Source organism: Hylobates moloch, unplaced genomic scaffold (assembly GCF_009828535.3).
Source record: "Hylobates moloch isolate HMO894 unplaced genomic scaffold, HMol_V3 SCAFFOLD_9, whole genome shotgun sequence".
NCBI classification, from domain to species: domain Eukaryota; kingdom Metazoa; phylum Chordata; class Mammalia; order Primates; family Hylobatidae; genus Hylobates; species Hylobates moloch.
In genome coordinates, this window is record NW_026652284.1 from 43,540,627 (window position 1) to 43,562,216 (window position 21,590).

The 21,590-nt window shown below is 40.9% G+C and overlaps 1 protein-coding gene and 1 non-coding gene across 2 annotated transcripts; both read left to right on the top strand.

The window, feature by feature from the left end:
- Positions 1–12,537: 12,537 nt before the first annotated feature.
- Positions 12,538–12,648, top strand: LOC116813991 (small nucleolar RNA SNORA3/SNORA45 family). Its single transcript, XR_004371098.1, has one exon. It is a non-coding gene; the product is annotated as a small nucleolar RNA SNORA3/SNORA45 family (small nucleolar RNA).
- Positions 12,649–19,888: 7,240 nt separating this feature from the next.
- Positions 19,889–21,048, top strand: MOS (MOS proto-oncogene, serine/threonine kinase). Its single transcript, XM_032759746.2, has one exon. It carries the CDS (start codon positions 19,889–19,891, stop codon positions 20,927–20,929), a length of 1,041 nt encoding a protein of 346 aa, XP_032615637.1. The 3' UTR covers positions 20,930–21,048.
- The last annotated feature ends 542 nt before the right edge of the window (positions 21,049–21,590 follow it).

A 21,590-nucleotide genomic window follows, 5' to 3' on the forward strand; every position in this document is an offset into this window, starting at 1 on the left:
TTCTTGCCTTTCAGAATTGTCTTAGCTCTTCTGATTTCTTTGCAGTCCCATCTAAATTTAAAATATTCTTGTCTATATCTGCAAAAAAATCTTGCTGGAATTATATTACACCTGAATATCCATTAGGGAATTGAAACATTTACTATACTGAGTCTTCCAATCCATGAACCATGGTATGTGTCACCATTTACTTAGATCTTCTTTGATTTCTTTCATCAGTGATTTGTAGTTTTGTAGTATACAGTATACAAGTTCTGTACTTTTTTTTTAGATTTACACTTTATATTTTTTTAATGATTGTAAGTGGGACCGTATTTTTAATTTTGGTGTGCACATGCTCATTGGTAACTACCAATGAACAATTGAAGTGCAATTGATTATTTTATGTTTATCTTGTATCATGTGACCTTGCTAAACTCACTTATTAGTTCTAGGGTTTATTTTTATTTTTTGTAAGTTTTGAAGGGATTTCTATATATCTAAGTATGTCATTAGCAAATAGGAACAATTTTGTTTCTTCCTATATGATCTTTTTGACTTATTTTCTTTTCTTGCTTTACTGCGCTGGCTACAACTTCTCATGCTATGTTGAATAAGAGTGGTAAGAGCAGACATCCTTGTATTGTTCTTGAACACAAGGGGAACATATTCAGCCTTTATCATTAAGTATGCCATTCAGTGTAGGTTTTTATAAATATGCTGTATCAATTTGAAGATATTCCCCCTCTATTGCTAGCTTTTAAAGAGTTTATCATGAATGGGTGTTGGATTTTTCAAATAGTTCTTCTACATCAATTGCTATGCTGATTATGCACTTGTACCACCTAAATCTATTTTTTAAAGTGGTCTATTAATGATATGACATGTAAAATTGAGAGACCTTATCCATTCCCCTCACCCTGCACTGTAGTGATCAGGAAGAAATCAGGAAATCACTGTGGACAGAGCTTTGCACTCAGAACAGGGGCCTAAAATAGATGAGTGCATTGTTCCTAAGTGCACAATGCATTGGCCAGCTTGCTGGTTCTCATACTGGACTTGATGAGGGGCTACGCTTGTGGCTGGGCTGAGGAGGGCAAAGCTAGAGCTGCCTTCATGTTTCTAGAGCTGTCTAAATGTGTCCTCTTCATTTAAATTTCAAATGAATGTCCCAAGGTATTTCTGGGGCACCTGTCAAATTCCAACAGTTAACGGAAAGGTGATTGGGGCTATTAGCTATCTAGAATTGTTGGTTTGTTTAGATGAAAACCAATTTTGGCACAATAAGTCCAAACACTAAGAAGCTCAATCCCTGAGGGTGGGAGAAGAGAATGTACAGTTGTCTCTAGAAAACAGCAATTCTAACGTTTATGAAACACATGGGTGTTAATGCTACTCCATTGACTGAGAGCTGACCCTAAAAAATTCCATGGTTACCACTTGCTCCTGAGTTCTATTAATTACAGGAAATTTATGATTTAATAGCAATTATAAGAGATTCAAAAGGATTATTTCCCAATTATTGAACCTCTCAGCAACTTCACTTAAATCATCACACAAAGGCTTCGAAGACTCTAAACACAGCAGTGCACACTCCTGGGGGCCACCTCTGCTCCCCACTGTGGCCTCCTGGACCCTCTGGAGTAAGGTGGGGAAGGGACCCTGCAGACACTCAGGGCACTGTCTGTTGAATGCAAGTACCAAATTTAGCCTCCCTTACTCTGTAAGTGCTTATTCTCCATATGTACATCAGCTTTAAGGGGTTCTATAGGAGCTCTTCTGAACTGAGATGAGGAAGGAGAATGAAGAGAAACTGCATTCACTCAATTAGAATTGCGAGACTCCCAAGTGAGACTTCCTGTCCTTTTGGTGGTAGTGTTAAAGACAGGGTCTCACTCTGTCACCTAGGTTGCAGTGCAGTGGTGTGATCATAGCTCACTGAAACCTCAAACTCCTGGGCTCAAGCCTGGCATGCCCCAGTCTCCTGAGTAGCTAGGACTACAGGTGCGTGCCACCATGCCTGGCTAATTTTTTTTACTTCCTTTTTTTTTTTTTGAGACGGGGTCTCGCTGTGTCATGAAGGCTGGAGGGCAGTGGCACAATCTCGGCTCACTGCAACCTCTGCATTCCCAGCTCAAGCGATCCTCCCACCTCAGCCTCCTGAGTAGCTGGGACCACAGGCACATGCCACCACACTTGGCTCATTTTTGTATTTTTTTTTATAGAGACACGGTTTCACTATGTTGGCCAGACTGGTCTTGAACTCCTGACCTCAAGTGATCTGCCTGCCTTGGCCATTTATTTTTTATTTTATTTTTTGTAAAACCAGGGTCTCACTACACTGCTCGGGCTAGTCTTAAACACCTGGCTTCAAGCGATCCTCCCACCTTGGCCTTCCAAGTGTTGGGATTATAGGTGTAAGCCACCGTGACCAGCAGAATTCCTAATCTTTTGGGGGCCATTCTCTATCTATTCCCAATTGTGTGAGGTCATGTATCAGCATGGAATGTAAGTAACAGGACAGCTAACTAACTTTGATTTAAGCAATAATGGCAATCAATTATTTAATATTACAGGAAATATGGAAGTAGGCAGTCAGAGCTGTCAGAATACTTGTCACCTTAGTGTGCCACTTCCTGGTTGGAAGGTTTTCACAGCTTCAGGCAGCACATCTACATCCAGGGCAGGAAGCTGGAGGGTGTAGCTGTCCCAGAAGTGGCCTGGAAGATTATCCTACGTCTCTCTCATTTGCACAAATGGGTCCTTTGACTACCATTAGCTGCAAGGGTAGCTGCAAAATAAATAGTAAGTAAATAAAAATGGGTGCGTAGTTTTTTCAGCTCCTAGACAGAGGCAGGCAAGAGGGCTGGAAATGAGTGTGTGGTTGTGCAGCTCACAGTGCCTGCCTTTGGGTGCATTTTCGAATGTGGACCTACAATTTTGTAGTTTTTAGTGTGCAGATCTTACACACATTTTGTTAAATTAATCTTTATGTTCATGCTTTCTGATGCTATTGTAAATTAATTGCTAGTATACTGACCTTGTATCCTGCTACCCTGTTAAACTCATTTATTATTTCTAGAAGATGTTTTGTAGATTTCGTGAGATTCTTTATATACATGATTATTTTTTCCAAGTATAAAGAAAGTTTTACTTCTTTCTTTCCAATCTCTATGACTCTTTTTTTTTCTTTGCCTTATTTTGCACTGCATAGGTAATCCAGTATTATGTCGATTTAAAGACTGAAAGCAGACATTTTTGCCTTGTTCTCAATCTTTGGATGAAATAATTCAGTCTTTTACTATTAAGCATGATGTTAGCTCCAGGTGTTTGGCAGATGCCTTTTATCAGGTTGAGGGAGTTCTCTTTTATTACTAGTTTGCTTAGACATCTTAAATGGATTTAAATGTGATGTGCTTTTTTTGCATCTATTAAAATGACAATACAGTTTGTCCCCTTTATTCATTAACTTAGTGACTTTATTAGTTGACTTTTTAAAGTTAATTCAACCTTGGATTTCTGGAATAAACCCTACTTGATTATAATATAGTCTCTTTTGTATATATTACTAAATTTAATTTGTTAATACTTTTTTTTTTTGAGATGGAGTCTTGCTTTGTTGCTCAGGCTGGAGTGCAGTGGCGCGATAGCGGCTCACTGCAACCTCCTCCTCCTTGGTTCAAGCGATTCTCCTGCCTCAGCCTCCTGAGTAGCTGGGATTATGGGCATGCACCACCATTCTCCGCTACAGAGACAGGGTTTCACCATGTTGGTCAGGCTGGTCTCGAACTCCTGAACTTGTGATCTGCCCGCCTTGGCCTTCCAAAGTGCTGGGATTACGGGTGTGAGCCACCAAGCCCAGCCTGTTAATGCTTTTTTTAAAATTGTGTTTATGTTCATGAGAAATATTGCACTGTACCTGCCTTCCTTCTTCTCTATCTCCTGCTTCCCTTTCTCCTCCTCTTCCTCTTTCTTCTTCCCCTTCTTCTTTGCAATGTCCTTGTTTGCTTTTGATATTAGAATGATGCTATTTCTTAAAATGAGTTAGAAAAATGGATACGCCTCTATTTTCTGAAAGACTATGAATAAGATTGGTATTATATTTTCCTTAAATATTTAACACAATTAACCTGTGAAGCCTTATGGTCCTAGAGTATTCTTTATAAAAGTATCTTTAATTATAAATAAAAATTATTTAACAAATGTAAGGCTATTCAATTTTTTATTTCTTCTGTAGTCAGTTTTGGTAATTATTATTTTATTTTATTTTTTTTGAGGCAGAGTCTCACTCTGTCACCCAGGGTGGAGTGCAGTGGTGCGATGTCAGATCACTGCAACCTCCGCCTCCCGGGTTCAAGCAATTCTTCTGGCTCAGCCTCCCGAGTAGCTGGGATTACAGGCATGTGCCACCACACCTGGCTAATTATTTTGTAATTTTTAGTAGAGATGGTATTTCACCATGTTGGCCAGGCTTGTCTCAAACTCCTGACTTCAGGTGATTCCCCCCACTTCAGCCTCCCAAAGTGCTAGGATTACAGGTGTGAGCCACTGCACCTGGCCCAGTTTTGGTCATTTTTTTCTAAAGGAATGTGTCCATTTTACTTAAATTGTCGAATATATTAGCATAAAATTGTTCATACTATTTCTTTAATATCCTTTTAAGGTCTTTAGGCTCTATAGTGATATGTTCATATTCATTCCAAATATTCATAATTTGTGTTTACTTTTAATTTTTCTTGAGCAGTCTAGCTAGAAGTTTATCAATTTTATTGATTTTTTAAAATAAAGCAACTTCTTTGTTTCATTTACTTTTTCTATTGGTTACCTTCCATTATTTACCCTATTTCTAGTTTAAGACAAAAACTTACATGAATTACTTTAGAGTTATTTTTCTAATATAAACACTTAAAGCTATAAGCTTTTCACTAAGCACTGCTTTAGCTGCATACCAAAAATTTTTGATATATCGAGTTTTCATTTTTATTCAGTTAAAAATATTTTATAACATTCTTTGTGATTTCTTCTTAAATTCATGAATTATTTGGAAGTATATGATCTAATCTCACATATTTAGGGAGCTTCCAGATATCTTCCCCTTAATGAATTTAACTTCATTGCGATGTGAGGATGCACTCTGTTTGATATTAATCTTTTTAAATCTAGTGACACTGGTTTTATGGCTTGTCTTGGTAAATGTTCCACGCAAACTTAAAAAGAATATGTAGTTTGTCAGTTTTTGGGTCAAGTCTGATCAGAGTTGTGATGATTAACTTTATGTATAATATCTTAGCTTGGCTGGGCCGCAGTGTCCAGATACTTGGTCAAATGTTAGTCTGGATGCTTCTGTGGGAAACATCACTTTTGTTTTCTATGAAATTAACATTTGAATCACTGGACTTTGAATTAAGCAGATCACCCTTCATAACATGAGTAGGCTGATGTATCCAGTTAGCTGAAGTCCTTAATAGAACAAAGACTAGCAGACTAGCCTCCTCCAAGCAAGAAAGAGTTTTGCCAGGAAACTGCCTGTGGACCTGAACGACAGCTCTTCCCTGAGTCTGCAGCCTGCCAGCCTACCCTACAGATTTTGGACTTGTCAAGCCCCTACAGTCACGAGTCAATTCCTTAAATGTTGATAGATGATAGATAGATAAATAGATAGACAGACAGACAGACAGACAGACAGACAGATAGATAGATCAATCCTGTTGGTTCTGTTTCTCTGGAGAACTCTAATGTAAGCGTTGTTCCCTTTTTCTATATAATTGACATTTTTTGTCTGCTTGTTTTACCAATCACTGAAGGAAGAGTGTTTATCTTCAACTATAATTATAGATAGTCTCTTTCTGTTTCATCTTTTTTGCTTTATTAATTTTGAAGCTCTATCATGCCCATTTAGGATTACTACATTCCTTGATTCCTTTACCATTCTGAAGTATCCTTCTTAATTCCTAGTAAAAGTTCTATTTTAAATTATGCTTTTTCTTGCTGTTAATATAGCCATTCCAACTTTCTTTTCACTAGTCTTTGACTAGTATTTTATCATTTTCTATTCTTTTACTTTTGCTTTATAGGGATATTTATATTTAACTTAGTTTTCTTATAAACAAAATATAGTTGGGTTTAGCTATTTTTATCCAGTCCAACAATCTCTGCCTTTTAATTGGACTATTTAGAACACTTACGTTTAATTTGATTATTGACAGGTTTGGGCTTAAATATATCATCTAACTATTACCTTTCCATATATTATACAGATATTTTGTTCCTTTTTTCCCCGCCCTCTTTTGGGCTAAGTTTTGGGATTTTTTTTTAACCTCCACTCTTGGATTATTAGCTATACCTCCTAGTTTTACTGTTTTAATGGTTCTTCTAAGGTTTCAATATATATCCTTAACTGACCATAGTCTACCTTCATAAAATATTGTGTTACTTCAGTTATAATGTGAACCTTAGAACAACAGGCTTCCATTTTCCCTTCCTTTCCTTTGTGCCATTGTCATCATGCTTTCTACATATGCTTCAAATCCAACAATGCATTATTATTACTACTACTACTACTACTATTTTAAATATTCAGTTGTCTTCTAGAGACAATTGAAAAATAAGAAAAATCTTTTCCTTTGGCCCATATTTACCATTTCCAATATTCCTTATTGCTCTGTATGTGTCCAGGTTTCTATCTGGTATCATTTCTCTTTTTGTATTTTTGATAGTGCAGGTCTATAGGCAACAAATTCTTAGTTTCCATTTGCCTGAAAAACTCTATTTCATCTTCATTTCTAAACAATATTTTTGCTAGATAAAGAATGGTAGGTCGATGCTTATTTTCTCTCTCTCAGCAGTTTAAATATTATTTCATTATCTCCAGCTTGATGAGAAGTCTGTGAAAGCAGAAGAAAATTATATTAATTATATCAAATCTTACTGCAGCCCCAGCTGAAACCCTGATTGCAGTGTTTTGAGAGTCCCTGAGCCAGAAGACCTAGCTAAACTGAACCTAGATTCCTGACCAAATGGAAACAATGAGATAATAAACGTTAAATCAAACCCACTAAGTTTAGGGATAATTTGTTTTGCCAAAATAGATATCTAATTCAGAGAATATCCTAAAAACTTCCACAAAAAAAAAAGTTAGTTACATGCAGAGTACCAGGAGGAAACCATTAGACTTCTCCATAGATGTTCTTAAAATTGTGAGAGAAAATTAATTTCAATATACAATTTGGACCAAATTATTAATCAAATGTCAGAGTAAAACACATTATCAGGCATGTAGGGACTGGAACAAATGATCTCCCATGTATTCTTTTTCAGGAAGCTACTGAAGGATGTATTTCACCAAAATAAGAAAATAGGCCGGGCATGCTGGCTCATGCCTGTAATCCCAATACTTCGGGAGGCCGAGGTGGGCAGATGGCCTGAGCTCAGGAGTTTGAGATCAGCCTGAGCAACATAGTGAGACCCCATATCTACAAAAAATACAAAAATTAGCTGGGTGTGATGGCACAAGCATGTAGTCCCAGCTACTCGGGAGGCTGAGGTGGGAGAATCACTTGAGCCCAGGAGGTTGAGGCTACAGCGAACCCAGTTCACGCCACTACACTCCAGCCTGAGTAACAGAGCGAGAGCTTGTCTTAAATAAATAAATAAATAAATAAATAAATAAATAAATAAATAAATAAATAAAAAATAAATCAGATGAGAGGAAGGCATGGGATTCAGGAAAAAGTGAATCCAAACCAAGAGAATTCTAGGAATAAAAGTGAAGGGAGGCCAGGCTCAGTGGCTCAAGTCTGTAATCCCAGCACTTTGGGAGGCTCAGGTGGGTGGGTTACTTGAGGTCAGAAGTTCGAGGCCAGCCTGGCTAGCCAGGCTTGGTGGCATGTACCTGTAATCCCAGCTACTTGGGAGGCTGAGGTGGGAGAATTGCTTGAACCCAGGAGTCGGAGGTTGCAATGAGCTGAGATCGTGCCACTGCACTCTAGCCTGGGCAACAGAGTGAGAGTCTGCCTCAAAAACATAAATAAATAAAACAAAATTTTTAAAAAGTAAAGGGAAAACCCAAACTGGTAACTACGTAGTAGGCATAACAGCCATCAACTTCGGAATAGGAGAGCTACAAAAGTATATGCCAAAACAGAAGGTAAATACCCAAACATCCATCTCAAAAATTTGAAAATAGTTGCCTCTGGGTGACAGGAGCTAGGTGAGAAAGGGAGATGGTGGTGAGCAGGAGGTTCCTATCTCACCTACCTATAGGGAAATTTTTGTTTTTTTTTTTATTTTTGAGATGGAGTCTCGCTCTGTAGCCCAGGCTGGGGTGCAGTGGCTTAATCTTAGCTCACTACAACTTCCGCCTCCCGGGTCAAGCAATTCTCCTGCCTCAGCCTCCCAAGTAGCTGGGATTACAGGAATGTGCCTCCATGCTCAGCTAATTTTTGTATTTTTAGTAGAGATGGAGTTTCACCATGTTGGCCAGGCTGGTCTTGAACTCCTGACCTTGTGATCCACCCACCTCGGCCTCCCAAAGTGCTGGGATTACAGCTGTGAGCCACTGCGTTTGGCCCCTATGGGGAAATTCTATCTCAATCCCAATCAGGTCTTCCCCACACTCGCTATTTCTCCAAAGATAATTTATTTCCAGGATCACAGAACTGATGTGTCCATGAAGAGCTCTAACTTTATGCAGAATTAGTCTTAAGAGTTCAACCATTGTTTGTTCTGCCTTATTTTACATTCATTTTATTCTCAGACAAGCATACTCCTAAGGGCACTGTTTCTTCATTGCTGTAGAATATTCCAGCAACTGAGACACATTGCACCAATCATGATAACCAAGAGAAATGGAGTATGATAATCAGCCAGGTCTGAAGACCCTAACAGGTGAAAAGAACCTCCACAGACACTGGAACTTATGGAGCCATGAGTGCGCAATTTGACTAAATCGTGCTGACACTCCAAGCAAGCCTCACAGGCCTGGGGCATTACCTGTCATCACAGGGTCACTCTCCCCTTCCCAGGAGTGGTGTAAGAACTATTTATTATAGTCTCGCGGGGGAAAAAGAAACTATCCTTGAATGGGTGGAGAGTAAATTTTGGGAGGGACTGTAACTGGGTTATTCAAAACCAGAGTCTTTGGAATCCTCTATTATTTTTCTTGAGACAGGGTCTCACGTTGTCACCCAGGCTGGAGTGTAATGGCAAGATCTCGGCTCACTGCAGCCTCAACCTCCCGGGCTCAAGCAATCCTCCCGCCTCAGTCTCCTTAGTAGCTAGGACTATAGGTGTGTGCCACCACGCCAGGCTAGTTTTTTTTTAAGTTTTAGTAGAGACGGGGTGTTTGTTGCCCAGGCTGGTCTCAAACTCTGGGGCTCAAGTGATCCTACCGCCTCAGCCTCCCAAAGTTTTGGGATTACAGGCATGAGCCACCACGCCCCACCAGAATCCTCTATTGTAACCTAAACAATGAGCATGAAATAGCACGAGGGGCTTAGAGGACTGAGACCCATCACAGCTGAATGCAGGAATTAGGTACCCCGGGGTAGCTTAAACCTCCACTCCCCTCTATTGCTCTGGTCTTTGCCAGAGGTGCATCCCCTGGTAAATGCAGAGGACATTCGTTGCCTTTGGCTGTACATTTAGAGAAATTACTTCCCTCCAGATGTTCATGGTCTGGTTGAAATAGTATTTTTAGGTGCCTGCCTCCCAAAAAAGGAGGCAAAATTATGTACCAGTGTATCTACGGGTACACTGGTACAGCCAGGAAGTCAGAAAATGAACGAAATTGGCCTGTCGGTTGCTTGCTTTGAAGACTAAAGGAAGGGCTGAAGAATCAATCCAATGGTGGTATTCTGGCCCTAGCTTTCTGCTGGGACCACTGCCATGGCTCCTGCTTCCCAGTTCTCTAGGAATTAACTTCTTGCCTACTTTGGAGCATGGTTCTTAAGGTTCCCATTGGGTCTGTAATCCTCCAGAATCTTTCCAATAAATTTCTTTGCTTAAGTTGGGTTCTACTACTTCTTGGAACCTAAGAACTCTAATTAATACAGTGGTTAACTGTGGACTGTAGTAAATTGAATGCGGCTATTCCTGTTCTGTCAATGCTATGCCTAATTTTGTTTCTATATTGAAAAATTATCATTAAGTAATTCTCAGTTTTCATGAGCTCTCTTAGGAATCAGGCTAATACAGTCTTCTCTCTCCCTGTGAACACCACTAACAATAATATGTTGATGTACCTACTCCAGCTTGATGTCATCATGTAGTGCAACGGAATTTAAACCAATGGCCTAAACTAGAGCCAAATATTATAATTACCCATCACATGGTAATATATTGATTAGGGAGGGTAGGAACATGGAAGACAAGGTGTGGATTATTTAATAAAACAAACCAAGGAGTAGAGAAGTGTAAGTTAAAAGCACAGGAAACAATTAACAAGGGACAATACAACGTAAAATCCAAGTTATTCAAAATGGTGACTAGTTTTGAATAATTTCCTATATTTCTTCTAGTGTTTCCCTGCCCCTACTTTTTGTTTTGTTTTGTTTTGTTTTGTTTTTTGAGATGGCATCTTGCTCTGTCACCCAGGGTGGAGTGCAGTGGCGTGATCTCAGCTCACTGCAACCTCTGCCTCCCGGGTTCAAGCAATTCTGCCTCAGCCTCCCGAGTAGCTGGGACTACAGGCACACACCACCATGCCTGCATAATTTTTTGTATTTTTAGTAGGGATGGGGTTTCACCATGTTAGCCAGGATGGTCTTGATCTCCTGACCTCGTGATCCGTCCACCTTGGGCTCCCAAAGTGCTGGGATTACAGGCATGAGGCAGCAGCCTGGTCCCCTACTTCTTCTGACACTGGCTGCTGTTAAAATCTGGAGTCGCAGTCCTACTTCACTTGGATAGACAAGGTTGCTAAACACACGAACTCAACACTGATCCTTTTGGTGGAAAAAATGACACTAGCTACAATATGTCTGCTATCTCCTGTGGGGCCATCTGGGGCAAATTATTGCCCTTTCCCCACCATGTTTGGGTTGGGCCGAATGTGAGGACCAATATGGACTCAAGTTATTATAACATCTGGTTATATAACAGGACATAGTCAATGGGCAAGAGCTGCATCAATATTCAATGGTGGAAGGGACCGAGCCATTCTGTTTTGGTAACTGGCAACTCACTTTTTCTGAAAACAAGTGTCAATGATAATTGGGATATATAAACCTCAAGTCAGCCTCCCGCTGACCGTTCCATGGATTGTTAAGAATTACACTGTGGTGAGCTAATAAATACAAAAGCCTAAAGCAAATGTTACTGTGAATAACAGGGGAACATTTAGTAAGTGTCCACTGGTCTGAGTGGAGGAGCAAGGATTTTGCATGATGATTAGCCCACTCCCCACTCCCAGAAGCACTGAAGCCCCATTGAGGCAGGTGCCCCTCCCCCATATACTTCACTGCTTCCCAGGGATCTCCTGTACAGAGAAAAGCGACTCTCAGATATGTTCTGGGTTACTCAGTAAATGGGTTATGAAAGTCATTAAATTAATTTCTCATATTTGTTACATACATACACAACAATATCAACAGAGCAAACAAAACTTAAGATTCTAAGAAGGCTGGGGAGTCGAGCCACTGGTGTGTGCGTGCTTCTCTATTTCCTCTTCCTGTGTACAGATTAGGATGTGACAGAGTCTTAATTTAAAGTTTGAAACTATAATCCTCATTTCCACAAGAATTTGTAGTAGTAGGGAACCTGAGCTCAGCAAAGGAGGCTGCGGACGAGCCTCCAGTCTTTGGTGAACCTCTTGTCTTCCTGTGGACTTCACCTCCTCACCTGCCTTTGCTATCCTGGGTTACCGTGTTTAGACTCAACTCCAGCTCAGCACCCTCCGGTCTTGGGTAGGTATCAAAAATTAAATCTTTTTGTCTAGCCTTGGTTTCACACCCCCTCCCTTATGTCTTTCCTATAGCATCCAATAAGAAGATATCCTGCTTTCCTCCCTAGCCTAGATCAACTCGCCATGGGCACCACCATGTCTAAATGTCAGCAGGGCACTTCCAGCCTTCCTCAGTTTGTAACGGACCATTATAGTGCATGGTCTTTTAAATCTGCAATAGGTACACCAGGGTGACCCCAAATTTTAATTTCCCCTTTATGGATCCTGGAACTATGATATCCTGAAACATTTAAAGGAGGACCAAGGAAGTCACCATGCCAATTAGATTGTTTCATGTATACATGGAAAGATTAGGTTCTGACACAAGTTGCCAAGAAAGTAACCAAAACCTCACTAAAGAGGTTGAGAGAACCACTGGGAAGTCCTGTCAATTTCCTGTTCAAGTGTGACCCACTAAGACCACACCCTGGCCCCCATCTCACAACAGCTAAAGACCGAATAATTGACTTCCTCCTCCTTCTCTGCCCCCAGAGTCACCTAAAATCGCCTTGAGTAGAGTTCCAAGTGTCCTGATGTTCCACTTTCAAAGATGCCAACCGGAGATGCCCAGAGCTTTGCTATAAAGTGCCTCTTAATCTCATATAAAATTCAGCCTCGCCAAGACTCAAGTCACGTTCTGAGTGTCCTGGTGTGCTAGGGCACTTGCAGAGAATCTGCTGGTCTTGATTCACTGGTGGGGCCAATCGGTGCCCAGATTAGAAACATGCCCTGCCTGGGGTTTTAGACAGCAGGCTGGCAGTCATCTTTCCTCACACCTATCAGGCAGATGGTACCTGCCATGGTGTATTGTAAAGTTTTAAAAAATAAAAAAATTAAGAAGAACAAAGAAAAATCCAGCCTCAAACCATTAGCACTGCAATCCTCAAGCCATTAAGAAGGCACATCCTAGAAATAATTAGAATATTTTCCATCTAGAAAAGGCAGAATATGGCTGGGCATTGTGGCTCACACCTGTAATCCCAGTATTTTGGGATGCCAAGGCAGGTGGATCACTTGAGGTCAGGAGTTCGAGATCAGCCTGATTAACGTGGTGAAACCCCATCTCTACTAAAAATACAAAATTAGCTGAGCATGGTGGTGCACACTTGTAATCCCAGCTATTTGGAAGTCTGAGGCAGGAGAATTGCTTGAATCCAGGATGTGGAGGTTGTAGTGAGCCGAGATCATGCCATTGCATTGCAACCTAGGCAACAAGAGTGAAACTCCGCCTAAAGAAAAAAAAAAGAAAGAAAAGGCAGAATATTCGAATATTTTAGAATGGCTAAAAATAAAGTTAAGTCTCTTTTCAGATAAGTCTAGGCTGCAGAAGGCCAGGTGAGAAAGGAATTGTTAGTATTTCAAAAAAAAAATCTTAGTCGACTAAGAGGCATTAAGAAGATACATTCTATATACATAAAGAGAAACTATAGAAAAAGGAAAATTAAAGATTTGGGGACTAGGTTATGATAAAATCAGCTTAGAGAATCACTTGGATTTATGCATTGTAAACTTTGGTATAATATAATAATATGTTGGTAGGAAATGTTATATATTATAAAAGGAAGCTCAAAGAAGAGAAAGAATAAATTTTAAAGGCTTTAATATCATTACTATTTACTAAATTAAATTGTAATGAAATACATGAAGTTTTGTGGGTTCTAATATTGCCAGAAATTGAATAGTAGAAGATAGAATTGGGTGCCATCCAGAACTTGTGCATATGAACCTTCTGTGTGTAATGTTGCACCTGGTCACTACGTAAGGATCAGATAATGGCTAAATGAAATTTTCATACAGAACTGGGGAAATCCGTTTGCTTGATTTTCCCTTCACCCACGTCTCATAAGGTAGACTCTTACAGTTTTCTACCATACTCAAAGGTTTATTATCACAAAAGAAAAAAACCTCTTGGCTGAAAACTGCCACCTTCTAGGAAAACTGCCAGCTAGTTATACTGACAACCTCCCAGAACTGAAAACAAATTAATCATACATGGTTTATATAAAACAAAGCCTCACAGAATGAGCTATGAGGAGTGACTCTACAAGAAAATAATTTGATTACACATGTTAGTGGCATACAGTATAAGGATAAAAACAACTGCAAAGAAATCTTAAATGTTATTTAATAATTTTATCAGATAAATTAGTAATTAGATTAATTTTGTTTGGAATCAGCTTTCAAGTATAAGGAAAGAGAAGGAAAATAGTAAAATCTAAATGCTTTAATTGGGAATCATACTGTCAGAACTGAATTAGAAATATCAATAGAAACCCATGCCTTTTAAAAGAAAAAAAAGAGTATATGTTTTCCAATTCTGTCAGCTAAAATGAACTAGTAACAAGGGCTTAAGAGAATGAACCTAATGTGTGCACTTAATGCTGAGATTATGGCATCTTTCCAGGATACCCTGGAGAAATGACTGATTCCAGGAGACATTATGAGCCTTAGGCAACTTGCTGTATGTACCAAGAGGCAAGAAATAATTCATAGTAATGGGACTGTGTCAAAAGAACACAACAGGGCCCCCCACTGGCCAAAGTGTGTCAATTTGAGCAGCAAAAATAATAATTATTGCAGTTGATTAAATCACATTGAATCTATGAGAGGCCACGAGTCCATAATGACACGCATGAGAAAATTTTGCTTAAAATTGAGTAAAGATGGTGAATTGAATAGAGTATATTACTTTTGGATCCTTTATTCAAACATCCTATTATTTTGACACATTTATCAGTGAAAAATACAGAATTTAGTAAATATTAAATACAAAGTTAGAAAGCATTTTCTGAGGCGGGACGTGGTAGCTCACGCCTGTAATCTCAGCACTTTGGGAGGCCGAAGTGGGAGGAAAGTTTAAGCACAGGGAGGTGGAGGCTGTAGTGAACTGTGATCGCGACACTCCACTCCAGCCTGGAAGACAGAGTGTGAGACGCTGTCTCAAAAAACAAACAAAACAAAACAAAAACAAGCAAGCAAACATAGTCTGGCTTGAGGGAGGATGCCAGTATGTGATCATAAATTGGACAAAATCATTCAAGACAGCCACATTTTAATCAGATCAAATTTCAAATTTTCAAATATCTATAAGCATTTTATGTTTTTAAAAATATGAGAAAATTGCAAGATATCATTAAATTCAAAGGTTTCCAAAACCAGTTTGAAACACATTTGTATGTCTTAAAACCTTCTGTGAAGTTTAGCTGTATTTAGAGAAGTAAAAATTTATTTACATATCTCCAGAGTCAAAACACAAAATCCAAGCGATCAGGGCAAAGTGGAAGCAGCCAACCCCAACCTCCCCGCATGGAAACAGATAGTGTGCGCTGGTCACATCCAGGGACGTGCTCCATGCAATCCACAAACTTAAATCTGCCCCGACCATATTATATGGACCATATAAAAATTAAAGTAGCTGTATCTGTACCTTACTGACATAGAAACAAGTCTATGTTATATTGCTAAGTATAAAATTCAGATTTTAGAATGTCAATAGTATAATTCCACTGAAGTAAAAAAAACTGATATGTTTTTCAAGTTTGACTCTATAATCTTAGGGAATTTTTAGTAAGGCGTATATATTCATCTACAGCTTAACTTTTTAGTCTTAAAAAAGGTAAAAGTGAAATTTCAACGATGAAATTCACGGTTGTAACCAGCAATACCACACTTGCACGGTTGCAATACTCGCGCTCTTCGCACTGTAACCTCTGGAATCCACTGTAACCTCTCGAATCCGCTGTAACCCGAGAACGCTTAACCCGGCGGTCCCCTGCCAGGACTCGGGCGGCCGTCAAGAGTGCGCAGGCGCAAGCGCGGCCGCCGTCGGTGGGGTTTTATGTGCTGTTGAGACTGCTGTTGAGTTTCACGGCCTTTTTAAGACTGCCTTCCAAAAGACGACGTGATGACTCTAAAGAGAAAGGAAAGTTTGTTGCGTACGCAGAAGGGCAGGCTGGGCGCACTCTGAGCGTCTTTCGGGGACCTACGGCCTCGCCCACGTGCTTCCGGGCACCAGCGCGCCGAAAGCCCGTGCACTAGGAAACGCACAAAAGCCCCAGCGGGCGAGCCCACGGGCAGCCAGGAGGCGGTGAGGGCGGCTTGTCTTCCAGAGACTGGGGAATCAAGAAAGGCAGAGCCACCTCCTCGGCCCCAGCGCAGCAAGCGCAGGAGGCAGGGAGGGCGCAGCGCCCCGCCGTGCCCGGTACCCGTGGAACCCGGTGCGCGCCCCCGGAGCTGGGGCGGCTCAGGCCCAGCGTGCCCAGAAAGCCAACCACGTTGGTCAAGAGGACGCGCTCCCACGATCCGCGATCCTCAGGCTCTGATTAAAGTCAAATTAAAAGGAGCTATCCGTTCTGGTATCTATTGTTACTCTTGTGATAAATATGGTGTTTGATACGGAAGTATCTTAATAGTCATGCTGCCAATCAAAGAACAAAACACGTAAAGCCTGTGCGCCAAGAACACGAGAGCATTTCGCTCCTCAGGAGGTGCAGTTTATCTTGTCTCCTTTGTTTCATATATAATTCCAAGGAGAATTCCTTGTTATCAACACATTTTGCTCTTTGCCTTTGGGGGATGACATAGGCACATTGCATTTGATCAGATCAGTGTTAACCTTCCACCCATGTTTTTACTATATACTGTACCAGTAATACAGCAGGATTTTATACCTTTAACTGCAAAATTCAAAAGCAGAAAAATACTCAAATTTTATGTTAGTTTAACATGAAAACGAGTTACTTCAGCCCTGATAGGATACTTTTAAACCAATACTACCTAACAAATCTGTTTCTTATTCGTATAAGCCCATACACATGGTTTCTTAAATGAGTTTTATAAATAATAATTAGCATTGAGGCCCTGATCTAAGTATTTGAAACTGTTACTCTTCACAACAATCCTGAGGTGGACATATTTTCCTCATTTTGCAGATAAGGAAACAGGCACTGGGATGGTAAGAAACCCAGGCCATCTGGCCCCTAAGGGCCTTTTACCACCATGCTAAAGCTTTACCCATTTTTGAGATCCAAAATATTACATAGTGCACACATATTTGGTAACCAAATCAGGATTAAACATTAAACTTAAGGGCCGAGCACAGTGCCCTGTAATCCTAGCATTTTGGGAAGCTGAGGCGGGCAGATCGCTTGACCTCAGGAGTTCAAGACCAGCCTGGAAAACATGGTGAAACCCCATCTCTACAAAAAAATACAAAAAGTAGTTGGGTGTGGTGGTGTGTGCCTGTGGTCCCAGCTACTTGGGAGGCTGAGGTGGGAGGATCACTTGAGCCAAGGAGGAAGAGGTTGCAGTGAGCCAAGATCACACCACTGCACTCCAGACTGGGTGACATAGCGAGACACTGTCTCAAAAAGAAAAAAACAAAATTAAAGTAAGAACATAATAAGAAATGTGTTTGGTACTGTGTTACGGGGAGAAAAAATAAATAGGGAGATAGATCCTGCTTTCAGGGTAAGTGCAATTTGCTGAGTAAAAGAAATATTTTAAGATACCTTAAAAAAGAAAACAAAGGCTGTTGTAAATTGGATATTCAATTAAATATTCTTGGGCAGATTGGCAGATGATAGATCTAATGAACTTGGGGTTTATAAATACACAGAATGCCACATTTTCACTAATACCTTATGTTTTGTGTAAAGAGTAAAACCAACTTTGAAAATGAATTGTGTATGCGATTATCTTAAAAATAAAGATTATATAATAAGTCACATTATCTTGCATTATGTGTAATATCTAGGGGGTTAAGGCACTCTTACTCTGCTAATATTCACAGCACTCCTATTATATAGTCATTTCAGAGCCCTGAATTATAATCCCAACTAGGTGACAGTTACTGAGTAAATTTTGCAATGTAGATTTATTATAGAATATAATTGTATTACTTTTTCTCTATTCATTGGCATCCTTTTATATTTGGGGTTTGACACAATTGCACACAGCAATCTTTCTACTAAAATATTCCATAGAGTTGGCCAGGCATGGTGGCTCACGCCTGTAATCCTAGCACTTTGGGAGGCTGAGGTAGGTGGATCACCTGGGGTCAAGAGTTTGAGACCAGCCTGGCCAACATGGTGAAACCCCGTCTCTACTAAAAATACAAAAGTTAGCTGGGCATGGTGGCATGTGCCTGTAATCTCAGCTACTTGGGAGGCTGAGGCAGGAGAATCGCTTGAACCCAGGGGGCAGAGGTTGCAGTGAGCCAAGATCATGCCATTGCACTCCAGCCTGGGCAACAAGAGCAAAACTCTGTCTCAAAAAAAAAAAAAAAAAAAAAGATTAAGGCTCAAGCAGGTTAAATATTATACACACACTAGATCACATACTAAGCCACGCAGGTAGTATAGAATAGAAATCCTATTCCAGGGCTTCACAGACCTCAAATTGCTTCTGTAAATGGTTCATGTTTATTAATTTACCTTCTCAAAATCAATATACTTCAAAAACATACAACTGCTATCATTAAAATGTGGTTACACATAACCCAGCACATAGGTGCTTTAGAAGAAGGGAACTTCACCATTTGATTTTTTAAAATACAGATCCTAACACTTTTGTGTGTGTGTGTGTGTTTTCTCATGACTATGGTATTATTATTGGTCCTTTTTCCAAAGATACGGTATGAAATTAATTTTTTGCTTAGAGTCAGGGTCTTGCTCTATCATCCAGCCTGGTGTGCAGTGGCACGATTATAGCTCACTATAGCCTCAAACTCCTCAGTTCAAGTCTCCTCCCGCCCTAGCCTCCAAAGTAGCTAGGACGATAGGAGTGCACTACCACACTCAGCTAACTTTATTATTTTTTGTAGAGGCAGGTCTCAAATTCTTGCCTCAAGTGGCCCTTCCACCTCAGCCTCCCAAAGCACTGGTATTACAGGCATGACTCACTGCACTTGCTAGAAAATTAATTTTCATTATAAAAATCAGAAAGGAAGAACTTACTGTTTGATGGCCAATACCCTGAATTTCATTCCAACTTCTGGTTTTCTACATTATATTTAGGTACTAGTGATTTTATGCCATTTTTGTTTCTTCAGATTTTTCCTCTTCTACAATTCTCCCATATGTGTTATTATTTGAAGCCCTGATCACAACTCTGAATCATTTCTATTCTTTTTTTCTCCCCCAACTCTTGTTCAAAACTTCCGTAACTCATTTGCTACGAAGTCTAGAACTCTCTTGCAAGTGAGCTGACCAGGTGGGCCAAATTGCCTTGTAAAGGAAGGATTGTTAGGAAGTCAGTATGTTGCTAAGATGTCTTGCTAATTTGCTGTGTAAGCTGCAGAGTGTCAGGGGATTCTCCTTTCCACTGATGAATTTAGGTGTGTGTTATGACCTGTATCAGTGGTTCTATTTGGATTGATTAAGGTTGCAATTTTTTATCCATATGAATGTTGCACCTAGTTTTTCCCTGTAATTGGTTAAACAAATGTCTGCTGTTTGCATTTTAACTCTTAGCCAATAACTGCTGGAAGTGATTTAATGCAGCTGGAGAATGACACTAACAATCATTATAGCCTGCAAAGTGTGAAACAATTTCATCGTGCTTTGTGGTCTCTTTAGTCTGAGGACTGATAATGTGCAGCGGATGAGACTTTAAAAAAACGTATTTTATTATAATTAAAGAAATACTGTAAAAGAGGGGTGAGTTCTGGGGCAGCTCCATGCTGTTTATCTGGCATGAGCTTGTTTTTATAAGAATTCACTTCAAGTGTGGAAGGGAAATGCTTTCATCTGAAAGGGATAGCTGTGCTTCATTCCGGTTTCTCCCTCCATCTGATAAAAACTCTTGCTGAGTGACAGCACAGATGTAGCTCATTTGGAACAAGTGAAGGAAAAGGAGAAAAGGGATGAGGTGGAGCGAAGGACTAGTCAGTCATGTTTCCAAAGTCCCGCGGTTTCCCCTGGTCTCTTCATTCACCCCAGCGGCCCTGGTGTCCCCCTGCAAAGTGCGATGCCCTCGCCCCTGGCCCTACGCCCCTACCTCCGGAGCGAGTTTTCCCCATCGGTGGACGCGCGGCCCTGCAGCAGTCCCTCCGAGCTCCCTGCGAAGCTGCTTCTGGGGGCCACTCCTCCTCGGGCCCCGCGGCTGCCGCGCCGGCTGGCCTGGTGCTCCATTGACTGGGAGCAGGTGTGCTTGCTGCAGAGGTTGGGAGCCGGAGGGTTTGGCTCGGTGTACAAGGCGACTTACCGCGGTGTTCCTGTGGCCATAAAGCAAGTGAACAAGTGCACCAAGAACCGACTAGCATCTCGGCGGAGTTTCTGGGCTGAGCTCAACGTAGCAAGGCTGCGCCATGATAACATCGTGCGCGTGGTGGCTGCCAGCACGCGCACGCCCGCGGGGTCCAATAGCCTAGGGACCATCATCATGGAGTTCGGTGGCAACGTCACTTTACACCAAGTCATCTATGGCGCCGCTGGCCACCCTGAGGGGGACGCGGGGGAGCCTCACTGCCGCACTGGAGGACAGTTAAGTTTGGGAAAGTGTCTCAAGTACTCCCTAGATGTTGTGAACGGCCTGCTCTTCCTCCACTCGCAAAGCATTGTGCACTTGGACCTGAAGCCCGCGAACATCTTGATCAGTGAGCAGGATGTCTGTAAAATTAGTGACTTCGGTTGCTCTGAGAAGTTGGAAGATCTGCTGTGCTTCCAGACACCCTCTTACCCCCTAGGAGGCACATACACCCACCGCGCCCCGGAGCTCCTGAAAGGAGAGGGCGTGACGCCTAAAGCCGACATTTATTCCTTTGCCATCACTCTCTGGCAAATGACTACCAAGCAGGCGCCGTATTCGGGGGAGCGGCAGCACATACTGTACGCAGTGGTGGCCTACGACCTGCGCCCGTCCCTCTCCGCTGCGGTGTTCGAAGACTCGCTCCCCGGACAGCGCCTTGGGGACGTCATCCGGCGCTGCTGGAGACCCAGCGCGGCGCAGAGGCCGAGCGCACGGCTGCTTTTGGTGGATCTCACCTCTTTGAAAGCTGAATTCGGCTGACTGAAAACCTGGTCAAGATAAGCTTTTGTCTGATTCTATTTGTTTTTAAAGGAAGTGGAGATGTCGAAGAAAACATAGTTGTAGGATGGAGTTTTAGAAAATAAAGTTACTAAAAACTCCTTTAGTCTCCAATGCTTTTTCTAGGACACATAGCAAAGCTACCAGTCTAGTACCTGTTGTCTCGGTACTGTTAGTAACTAATCTTGTTCATATAGTCATGTGCTTTGCTTTCCATTGCTAGTATTTCATTTATTTAAATTTGTTATGATAAAAGTTTGTCCAAAACAGAACTCCACTGCAGAAATGTCAAAATTTTCTATAAATCCATATATATCCCATACCTACCACATAAATTCCAACTATTAATGGTGTACTTGCTCCCACACCGAATCAGTAAAAACTTTTTAAAAAATAAGTAATGCTTTCCTACTACTCCCCCCAGTAAAACTTCTTGTTTGTAATGACCTTCACACATAAAAGTCATACACTAAGGTATATTTACATTCAAAGGAAATATATAATAAATGACTTACTGTAATATTTTTAACTTGTGCATTGCAATGAGTAGAAACATTTTGCTAAAACACTTCTAAACTGGGTCATTTTTACCTGGTATTGGGACTCAGAAGTAGAAGATAAAGATTATATGATGTCAGGAATC